The sequence below is a fragment of the Colobus angolensis genome, unplaced genomic scaffold (genome assembly GCF_000951035.1).
Source record: "Colobus angolensis palliatus isolate OR3802 unplaced genomic scaffold, Cang.pa_1.0 Scaffold257, whole genome shotgun sequence".
In the NCBI taxonomy this organism is placed as follows: Eukaryota; Metazoa; Chordata; class Mammalia; order Primates; family Cercopithecidae; genus Colobus; species Colobus angolensis.
This window is the reverse complement of record NW_012115788.1, coordinates 1000342-1011976: the sequence shown is the minus strand read 5'-3', so window position 1 is coordinate 1011976 and position 11635 is coordinate 1000342. Positions and strand designations below refer to the sequence as shown.

The 11635-nt window shown below is 39.8% G+C and overlaps 1 protein-coding gene and 1 pseudogene across 2 annotated transcripts in view; one reads left to right on the top strand and one right to left on the bottom strand.

Moving 5' to 3' along the window:
• Positions 1 to 734: 734 nt before the first annotated feature.
• Positions 735 to 2757, top strand: GCNT1 (glucosaminyl (N-acetyl) transferase 1, core 2). The gene has a single exon (XM_011947009.1). It carries the CDS (start codon positions 889 to 891, stop codon positions 2173 to 2175), a length of 1287 nt encoding a protein of 428 aa, XP_011802399.1. The 5' UTR covers positions 735 to 888; the 3' UTR covers positions 2176 to 2757.
• A 5643-nt stretch (positions 2758 to 8400) lies between these two features.
• The window catches only part of LOC105515261, a 3896-nt pseudogene continuing 661 nt past the window's right edge, over positions 8401 to 11635 (bottom strand). The window contains exon 2 of the transcript XR_001002289.1: positions 8401 to 8577. The product of XR_001002289.1 is annotated as a 60S ribosomal protein L18 pseudogene (transcript). The remainder of the gene's footprint in view (positions 8578 to 11635) is intronic.

Sequence of the window (11635 nt, the reverse complement as noted above, 5' to 3'; positions counted from 1 at the left end):
GCCGGGCGTTGTGGTGGGTGCCTGTAGTCCCAGCTACTCAGGAGGCTGAGGCAGGAGAATGGTGTGAACCTGGGAGGCGGAGCTTGCAGTGAGCCAAGATTGCCACTGCACTCCAGCCTAGGCGACAGGGCAAGACTCTGTCTCAAAAAAAGAAAGTGACAACCATTTCCAAACTTCTCCCTAAGTATGCCCCAAATCCTAAATCAGCAAAAAGCAGAATGGATCTGATCTCTTTTAGGGCTGCTGACACCAGCTAATGGACATTAAAAGATGTCAGGAGGAACTTAAATTACTAACGATTTCAAGACAAGGGGTGCTAATTCTGGCACAGTGTCAGAAACTGACTAACTATAGACTGTTCAATCATTATTACCTAGGTCTCCAACTATGGTTTTGCACCTCAACATACCAGAGAGGTAAAATACCCGTTGTTAGATATTGTAGTGCATCCAGGTACTGGGATTTGGAGTTTGTTTTTTCTTTTGTTTTCTTTTTCAATCTGTGGTATAAATACTAGAGACTGTGAGCTTCCTGTACTACTAACACTTTTCCTCTGATTCAGCCACTTTGTTTTTGTTTTAAACCTGACCTCATAGCAAAGAGGACAGTTTTTGAGCCTGAGAAGATTTATTGTGAAACTCTCTGTCTCTCTCTCTACATGCATACATACATACATACATACATACATACATACATACATGCATATATATATATGTATATATTTATAATTGCTTCTTTTATTTCGGTGCTGTTCTTCATTTCAAGATGCCGTTGCAGCTCTGATAAATGCAAACTGACAACTTCAAGGTCACAACGGAGGAAAAAATCACTGGTGCTTGAGCATAGAAGACTGCCCTTCACAACGAAAATCCCTGATTATTGTTTGAAATGCTGAGGAAGTTGCTGCGAAGAAGACTTTTTTCTTATCCCACTAAATACTACTTTGTGGTTCTTATTTTTTCCCTAATCACCTTCTCCGTTTTAAGGATTCATCAAAAGCCCGAATTTGTAAGTGTCAGACACTTGGAGCTTGCTGGGGAGAATCCTAGTAGTGATATTAATTGCACCAAAGTTTTACAGGGCGATGTAAATGAAATCCAAAAGGTAAAGCTTGAGATCCTAACAGTGAAATTTAAAAAGCGCCCTCGGTGGACACCTGCCGACTATATAAACATGACCAGTGACTGTACTTCTTTCATCAAGAGACGCAAATATATTGTAGAACCCCTTAGTAAAGAAGAGGCAGAGTTTCCAATAGCATATTCTATAGTGGTTCATCACAAGATTGAAATGCTTGACAGGCTGCTGAGGGCCATCTATATGCCTCAGAATTTCTATTGCATTCATGTGGACACAAAATCCGAGGATTCCTATTTAGCTGCAGTGACAGGCATCGCTTCCTGTTTCAGTAATGTCTTTGTGGCCAGCCGATTGGAGAGTGTGGTTTATGCATCGTGGAGCCGGGTTCAGGCTGACCTTAACTGCATGAAGGACCTCTATGCAATGAGTGCAAACTGGAAGTACTTGATAAATCTTTGTGGTATGGATTTTCCTATTAAAACCAACCTAGAAATTGTCAGGAAGCTGAAGTTGTTAATGGGAGAAAACAGCCTGGAAACGGAGAGGATGCCATCCCATAAAGAAGAAAGGTGGAAAAAGCGGTATGAGGTCATTAATGGAAAGCTGACAAACACAGGGACTGTCAAAATGCTTCCTCCGCTCGAAACACCTCTTTTTTCTGGCAGTGCCTACTTTGTGGTCAGTAGGGAGTATGTGGGGTATGTACTACAGAATGAAAAACTCCAAAAGTTTATGGAGTGGGCGCAAGACACATACAGCCCTGATGAGTATCTCTGGGCCACCATCCAGAGGATTCCTGAAGTCCCGGGCTCACTTTCTGCCAGCCATAAGTACGATTTGTCTGACATGCAAGCAGTTGCCAGGTTTGTCAAGTGGCAATACTTTGAGGGTGATGTTTCCAAGGGTGCCCCGTACCCTCCCTGCGATGGGGTCCACGTGCGCTCGGTGTGCATTTTTGGAGCTGGTGACTTGAACTGGATGCTGCGCAACCACCACTTGTTTGCCAATAAGTTTGACGTGGATGTTGACCTCTTTGCCATCCAGTGTTTGGATGAGCATTTGAGGCATAAAGCTTTGGAGACATTAAAACACTGACCATTACAGGCAACTTTATGAATAATAAGTAGGATACACAAAACGTACCCTTATCTGTTTCCCCTTCCTTGTCAGTGAGCATCAGGAAGATGGTATGAGCTCCTCTTTGGGGCGGGGACTCTAGATCTTCTTGTCAGAGAAGCTGCATGGTTTCTGCAGAGCACCATTAGCTAGAAAGGTGATAACATTAAATGTTCATCTAGAGTTAATAATGGGAGGGCTAAAGGTAGCCTTGAGGCCAGAGCAGGTAGCAAGGCATTCTGGAAAGAGGGGACCAGGGTGGATGGGGAAGAGGCCGGTGCATAAAGTCAGCCTGTTCAAAGTGCTCAGGGACTTAGCAAAATGAGAAGATGTGACCTGTGCCAAAACTATTTTGAGAATTTTAAATGTGACCATTTTTCTGGTATGAATAAACTTACAGCAACAAATAATCAAGGATACAGTTAATCTGATGTTATATTTGTTGAAATGGAAATTTGATGTTACTCTAAGTGATTTTTGTAAATAATTTATTTTCTGCTCTAATACTGTACTGTGTAGTTTGTATGTCATCTCAGGGAGCTTAAAATGGGCTTGATTTAACATTGTTTTTGTGTTATTTTTGCTTGCAACAATCACACATTTTCAAAAACCAAAAAATGACAATTTCTACTTTAGTTAATTTCTACAAATCATCTTAGGTTATTAGCAAAGTTAAGACATCTTTTTTTTTTAAAAAAATTATAGCTTCTACAAGGAGAAACACTCCATTTTTCTAGAGATTTGCCTCTATCTTCCTTTCCTTAGTCTCCCCAGACTGCTATCAAGCTGTGTAAAAATTTACTTTCACTGGACCCTAAATTATTGTCTCTGCAATCTGACTGCCAGTAATTAGTACAGAAAACTAAGACAGAAAGGATGATATAGGTTTGAGGGGCTGGGGAGTGGGAGGGAGGAGAAAAGGAATGTATTTAAACCATTTCTGATGCCAGTGATGAGTATAAAAACCAGCATTGACACCATCCCCAAAATTAAAGCTGTCGCTTATTGAGTCTACTTGTGTCCAACCTCCCAGGATTGTTTTATCCCACTGTCACCTGTGTCTTCATTTGAAAGGACTTGGCCCTATCCTTGGGTCTTCCCATTACCTGCCCCTGGTTGTAAGTTTCCTCCTTTCTCAAACCTTCCATGAGGAGGAAAGAAGTGTGCGGTCATTCCACATGGCCTATTGGAAGGCCTGGGAAGGGAACTTTAGGTTTGGGACAGTTTTTTTTTAGTTTTTGGTATCATTCACAGCATACAATTTTTACTCTCTCCATTTTCACCATAAGACAGACAATTTGGGGTTGCTCTAATGCTGTCTCACATCTCAAAGTACATTCAAATCTTAAAAAGAAGTTCTTATAATTTTGCCGTGTTGATACTGTTCAGCAAACAAGCTACCAGGAACTGTGAGGCTTTGTCATTTAGCATTAGACTTAAAACAAGAATTAAAATCATGTGCTGTATTTTTAAAACATAGCCAAATTAAATAGTACGTGAGAAATTCAGAGTATTAGACAGTTTTAAGGCATTCAATTGAGAAAACCTGTTTTATTCCTCAAAGTCAGAAAACATTTTCATCTTATTGAGAGAGATGTTTTTAAACTTTTATTATCATTTGTAAACGTGGAAGTTGGTGGATTGCTGTGTTTTTGCATGATTAGCATGGGAGTCTGTTGGAGCAAGAGGAACATGTTTTGAAAACTCAAGAGATAATATTGATGAGGGCGGTACATGCAGTGTGTTCTCTCTTTATTGGCTTCTAAACCAGTTTTTTCCTTTAATGCATATCAAATATTTCTCCCATGCTTCTCTTAGAAAAGTTTTTACCTATAAACAGGGCACTTTTTAACTCTAAAACTAGTGATACTCAGTGACATACACTTTGTCTTATAAACATTTTTTCATTTTTTATTTTGAAAAATTGCAGATCTACAGCAAAAGTAAAACAGTAGTAAACACCATATAACCCTCACCTGGTGTTAACATTGTGCCCTGTTTACTTATGTCGTGTGTATTTTTGAACTTAGCAAAATTGGAAATTAAAATTTCTGAAAATTACAAATATGCAAAGTTATTTATCTTAGCACGTTTATTATGTGTGACTACATCTGATTTATATTTAAATTGACAGGTTTTGAGGGATTTTTGTCTTCATCACAAATGTAAAAATAGGATTTTAGAGTCTGTATCTCCAAGGTCCACATGGCCAGGCACAGTGACTCACACCTGTAATCTTCAGGATTTCAAGACCAGCCTGGTCAACATGATGAAACCCCATCTCTACTGAAAATAGGAAAAAAAAAAAAAAGTTAACCAGGCTTGCACCTGTAATCCCGGGAGGCTGAGGCAGGAGAATCTCTTGAGCCCAGGAGGTGGAGGTTGCAGTGAGCTGAGACCCCACCACCACTCCAGCCTGGGTGACAGTGAAACTCTTATCTTCAAAAACAAACAAACTAACAAAAAGTCCTTAAACATAAATGAACAAAAATTTTGTAATGGAAGGATTCTAGTTAATGAGTATTGCCTCAAGATTTCTATCTTTCTTACTAAGGACAAGAGTTAATAAAAATTGTTCTTTATTTTACAGGCAGTTACTGAAGCTCTTCTCAGAACTCAGTAAACAGCCACTCAGCCTTGAAAATGGAGCGTTGTTGCTTCTAAACATATGTTTATGTCATTTATTCAGTACAGTTCACTTAAATAACAAGTAGGTTTTCTTTTGTAGTGATTTGGGTAAGAGGAGGCCATGTTTCAGTTCATTTCCTCTGTAGGGTCGATTGAATTGGACTTTTTCAGTTGTTCAGAAAAATAAAAATAGTTTCTCACTATATGAAATAGAGATACTCCTCAACTTACCATGTGGGTAGGTCCCGGTAAACCTGTTATAATTTGAAAATATCATATTGAAAATGAATTTAATATCTCTAACCTGAAATCATAACTTAGCCTAGCCTACCTTAAATGTTCTCAGAACATTTAGCCTGCAGTTGGGCAAAACCATTTAACACAAAGCCTATTTTATAATAAAGTGTTGAATAGCTCATGTTATTTACTGAATACTGTCCTGAAAGTGAAAAAAAATGATTGTATAGGTACTCAAAGTATGATTTCTACTGAATGCATATCACTTGTGCACTGTGGTAAAGTTGAAAAACTGTTAAGCCTCTTAGGATTTTTAAGTAAGTTGGGTACCATCCATTTAAAATACATGCAATACTATTTCATGATAAACATGGTCACCGTAAGTTTTACTCTTTTGAATGTGGGCGCGATGGAATGCAGTTAGAATCAGTCATATCACCATTAAAATCAGCCATTCAGAAACCAAGGCCTTGTCTGCACACACTTTTTATTCCTTTTTCTGTTAGCAACCAGCACTCAAATATTAAATCTGGTAGTTGATGTACTTTTTAACAAATGAGTGTGTGCAAGTAGTGATTAAAAGTAAGATTCATTCTCAAGGCACAAATGTCAGAGGGGAAGAGAGTATGTCAAAAACTAACACAGATTATGCAAAAAGATTACTGGGAAGCTTTAGAAGAATGGCCAGTATTGCATTCTAGGACATTAGACACTTCAACTGTGTCTACTGAAGAAAGAGAACAGTTTTCCAGTTAGTAGCAAAGATTAATAGGAGCTATCACCTGCTGTTGGTTTGAATGTGATGGGCACAGCTGAGGGAAAAGGGACCCCATGTCCCCAGTATTGAGTGCCTGCTCCAAATATTGTCACACCGGATCTATTAAACACTTCCGGGTGCTCTTTAAGAGCCCTAAGTTAGATGAAACAGATTCTAGAAAGTGGCAACGTTGATGAATTTCAGATTTTTCTCTATAGCTTGAAAGCTTTACGTATCCCTTATAAGCCTGCTTGTGAAAGATTTTGTTTTTAATATGTGCTTTAATGTTTTCAGGGCTTGTCATCAGAATATTGATACAATTTTTTAAGGCAGTAAGACCCAAACTAGAAATGAATTAGAACTATTGGGAAAGAAAAAAATGTTGTTATTATTGCAGATGATATAATGGTCCAAGTAGAAAGCCTGGGAATCTCATCTTAGAATTAATATAAAATTAGCAAAAACTTCCAGATATCCAAAAGTCAATAGACAAAGATTGCTTTAAGATATAATTGTAGTATATCACCATTCATTGTAGCAACAAGCTTTGTCACATTTATAGACAAACTGAGCATGTGTGCAGGAACTATACGAAGATAACAGAAGACCTGTATAGATGGAAAAATACAGGGCTCCCAGCTGAATGGATTTTTTTTTTTTTTTGAGGCGGAGTTTCACTCTTGTTGCCCAGGCTGGAGTGCAATGGCATGACCTCAGCTCACCACAACTTCCGCCTCCTGGGTTCAAGCGATTCTCCTGCCTCAGCCTCCCGAGTAGCTGGGATTACAGACATGTGTCACCACACCTGGCTAATTTTGTATTTTTAGTAGAAACGGGGTTTCTCCATGTTGGTCAGGTTGGTCTCGACCTCCCGACCTCGGGTGATCTGCCCACCTTGGCCTCCCAAAGTGCTGGGATTACAGGTGTGAGCCACTCTGCCCGGCCCTAAAATGAAATATGTTAAACATTTCTTCTATTTGTGAATTAATTGAATGCAAGTCTATTAATGTTCTCAATGGCTTGAGAGTATTCTAAATTTCATCTGAAGGATGTGCAAAAATAGGAATATTTTGAAAGGAAAGTAATGAAGTCTTGAAATACTAGATATGAAGCCGTATTTCACAGCTAAAAAAATATTGAAAATGTACTAATAGTTTACATTTTTTTTGACCTCTTAGACCAATGCAGTAGTAGCCCCGAAATAGATGTGAGTATAAATAAAATATTCCAAAAATCCTAGGAACATAAGGAAGGTAAACTTTTGGAGAATACTAGATTATGGCTTTATAATGTACACCAAAATCAAGGTGAAAAATGAAAATAAGCCAGAAGAACGTATTAGTGACTATCTTTGGATGTGACTGAATTTTCCAAATAAAGGCAATAGGAGGATTCATTAAGGAGCAGATTATACATTTAACTAAAAATATATATCTTCTGAATATGAGAAAGTAAAAGGCAAATGAGATTAGAACATTTATCTACAGACTTCGGAAGAAAGAGGCTTAATACCTTAATATGGAAATGATTTATACTCCTATTTAAAACCAGTTTTATTGGGATAATTCACATATTATACAGTTTACCCATTTAAAGTGTATATCTGAGTGGTTTTTATTATAACCACTGCCACAATCCATTTTATTTTTATTTTAAATATGGAGACAGTTCTCACTATGAAGCCCAGGCTGGTCTCAAACTCCTCAGCTCAAGCGATCCTCCCACCTCAGCCTCCCAAAGTGTTGGGATTACAAGCATGAGCCACCACACCTGGCCCATAATCAATTTTAGAACCTCTTCATCACCCCAAAAAGGAACCCTGTACCCTTTATAGTCACTCCCCACAACTACCTCATACTAACATATTTTTTTAAACATGAAGACTCCAAGAGAAAAATGAGCAAAGGATGTAACAATTCATAGAAGTGCAATAAGAAATAGAAATGGCTAATATGAAAAATTGTAATTCCATAAAGATGATTCAAATTAAAAGAAAATTTTTCTGTATCAAATTAGCAGTTTTGTTGTTTGGTTTTTTAAAAATATCCTTGATACTTGAGAGACTATATTGAGAAATAAGACTACATATAATGTGATCTCAATTATGAAAGTATTGAACAGAAAGGAGCATTCAGAATTTCCTGAAGTCACATCTACATATTTTGAGAATGACTCCTTCCAACTCCATAAAATTGTTGCCAAATATGTATTTGGAGCTTTTTCCACATATGGTTTGCCTTAGGGAGTCATGCTCCCCAGCCCCAGACTTTATTTAGGGGAGGAAGGAGCCATGCTTTCTCTCCACTCACCTACTGACAGGAGTGTTTTAGATGTCACAGTTAGTGCTTAGCCGTGTCAAGGCCCTCTACTCTGCTTAACCTTGTAAGATAGTCCCATTGTGTACCCACAGTGAAGAGAACCTTTTGCAGCAGTAGCTAGAATAACCAATCCTATAGGCCGCTGTCACTGTCCATCTGACTACAAGAGCTGAGGATGATTAGATTGGCAGCAGTTTTGCCTCTAGCTCCTTGGAATGTATCTATGGAATTTCATTTTCTGATACCCAATACATGTTGATTTAATCACTTGTTAGGTGAGAATGGCCTGGTTCTTGAGCTGCATGCCAGTGGGAAACATATGTTCCCTTTCAGCAGGAGGACTCGAGAAGATTCATACTCTCCGGGAGCCTCCATCCGAACATCTGACTGCGGGAGTAACTTGGATGAGCAGTATAGGTGCAGGAGGAGGATCTTGTTTAACTAGATAATTTTGTGCATTTCATATGAAGGTTTATTGACCTTTAAGATGAAGGTACAGAAACCGGTATTGTTTGTTTTGTTTTAATTTCTGCAAAACACGGATGCCACTATCACTGGCTTAAACGTTATTGGGTGTTTATAATTTACTTCCTTTGCCATTAGACTCATTGGTAAACGCTTCCTGGCCCAGTTAGAATTCACTTATTTGGTTTGATGCAAACAAGATGTGTTTTCTCTTCACGACAGCTTTTCGCGCCCCTTCACTCAGAGGAGAATGGTCCTTTAAGTATGTTCCTCAAAGCCCACTGACCTCATCGTGACAACAGCTGGCATTTGTTGAGCATTTACTTACTGCATGTTCTAAGCACTTTGCATATATTACTTCCTTTCACTCCATAACAACCCTGGGGATGGGCACTACTTAAAAAAAATTGGCCCAATTTACAAAAGAGCAAAGAAAGGCACGAATCCATAATAAACGGCTTGAAAAACTGTTTTTCTCTGATCCATCTCTCTTTTACCATTTTAACCATCCACCTTCTTCCCCAGACCCTGGCCTGCTGCGAGTGCAGCACATCTTCTCTTTATTTCTGAGATAGGATCTCACTCCATTGCCCAGGCTGGAGTACAGCAGCATGATCACGGCTCACTGCAGCCTCGACTTTCTGGGCTCCAGCAATCCTCCCACCTCAGCCTCCAGAGTAGCTCAAACCACAGGTATGTGCCACCATGCTTGGCTAATTTTTGTTTTTATTTTTTTAATAGAAATGGGATTTCGCCATGCTGCCCAGGCTGGTCTCGAACTTATGAGCTCAAGCAATCCACCTGCCTCGGCCTCCCAAAATGCTGAGATTACAGGCGTGACCCACCGTGCCCGGCCAGCACATCTTGTTTTAAACAAGAAATCCAGGTGGGGCACGGTGGCTCACGCCTGTAATCCCAGCACTTTGAGAGGACAAGGTGGGCAGATCACCAGGTCAAGAGATTGAGACCATCCTGGCCAACATGGTAAAAGCCTGTCTCTACTAAAATTACAAAAATTAGCTGGGCATGGTGGCGCGCACACCTGTAGTCCCAGCTACTCAGGAGGCTGAGGCAGAGGAATCGCTTGAACCCAGGAGATGGAGGTTGCAGTGAGCCAAGATTCTATAATGCATTGAGAAATAAAAGGGGCAGAAACAGAATTAATCCACAAGTCTTACTGAAACCACCCCAAAAGTGGAGAGAGAGAGGAGAGAAAGGAGGGAGAGCAGTAAGCATCAAGTCGATGAGAGCAGGCAGAAGGCAGGCTCAGAGAAAGGGGAGAAGCAGGAGAAGAGCAGGGCTAAGAAGCCGTCAGAGGGAGTTTCAAAAAGCCCTGTCTGCCCAGGCACAGTGGCTTACACCTGTAATCCCAACACTTTGGGAGGCCGAGGCGGGCGGATCTCCTGATGTCAGGAATGGGAGACCAGCCTGGTCAATATGGTAAAACCCTGTCTCTACTAAAAATACAAAAACTAACTGGGTGTGGTGGCCCAGGCCTGTGGTCCCAGCTACTTGGGAGGCTGAGGCGGGAGGATTGCTTGAACCCAGGAGGCAGAGGTTGCAGTGAGCCGAGATCGCGCCACTGCACTCCAGCCTGGATGACAGAGTGAGATTCCGTCTCCAAAAAGAAGAAAAAGAAAACAAACAAACAAACAAAAACTCCTGTCTGTCTTAACACTTGTTCAAAGCATAGATTTGAGAGGGGAGCATTTTGACTTAAAGCATGGCAATGTCAACCCCCAATTTCCAGGGACAGTCTCTGTACTAGTTTGTTCTCACGCTGTTAATAAAGACATACCCCAGACTGGGTAATTTATAAAGGAAAGAGGTTTAATGGACTCACATTTCCACATGACTAGGGAGGCCTGACAATCATGGCGGAAGACAAATGAGGAACAAAATCACGTCTTACATGGCGGTAGGCAAGAAAGAGTGTATAGGGGAACTCCCATTTAAAAAACCATCAAATCTTGTGAGACTTATTCACTATCACAAGAACAGCACTGGAAGGACCCACCCCCATGATTCAATTACCTCATACTGGGTCCCTCCCATGACACGTGGAGATTATGGGAGCTACAATTCGAGATTTGGGTGAGGACACAGCCAAACCAAATCAGTCTCTGTTTAGGTGTATTTTCCAGTAGAACGTTGTTTCTCTAATGCAGTAAATACGCATGTGCTCATGCATGTGTGCTTGCACACACACATACATACAAAGTGAGGGGATTTTGCAAAGGAATGTAAGAGGAGCAGGTACCACTGGAAAGACAGAACGGACTCTGTTGAAGGCAGGGAAGTGAGTGAGCCTGCAGTCTATGGAGAGAAACGTGAGGAAAAGGGGGGAGATTTCTTCCTCAGGTTTATTGTGGTATAATTGACAAAAGTGCTATATATTAAGATGTACATGATGTTTTGATATACATTGTGATGTGATTATCACAATCAATTAACATAGCCATCACTTCATATAGGTAACTTTTTTATGGTAAGATCACTTAAGATCCTTAGCAAATATGAATATACAATGGAGTATTATTATTATTATTATTATCACCGTGCTGTACATTAAATCCCCAGAACTTATTCCCTTATAACTGAAAGTTTGGACCAATTGATCCAAATCCCCCCATTTCCTCCCCCCCCCACCGCCCAGTCCCTGGCAACCAACTTTCTCCCTTTGTTTCTATGAATTTGACTTCTTTAGATTCCACATGTAAGTGGGGTTGTGCAATATTTGTCTGTGTCTGGCTTATTTCACAGGACAGAAAGTCTTTTAGGTTCATCCATGTTGTCATAAACAGCAGGATTTTCTTATTTTTCATGGTCAAATAATATTCCATTGTGTACATGCATGTGTGTGTTTGTGTGTCACATTTTCTTTATCCATTTAACCATCAATACATAATTACGTTTTTCCATGTCTTGGTTATTGTGAGTAACGCATCAATGAACATGGGAGTGGAGGGCAGATATCCTTTTGACATACTGATTCATTTTCTTTTTTTTTTTTTTTTTTTTTTTTTTTTTTTTT

Excerpts from the sequence above, each read along its gene's own strand:
- GCNT1 (XM_011947009.1), top strand. The coding sequence starts at position 889 with ATGCTGAGGAAGTTGCTGCGAAGAAGACTTTTTTCTTATCCCACTAAA.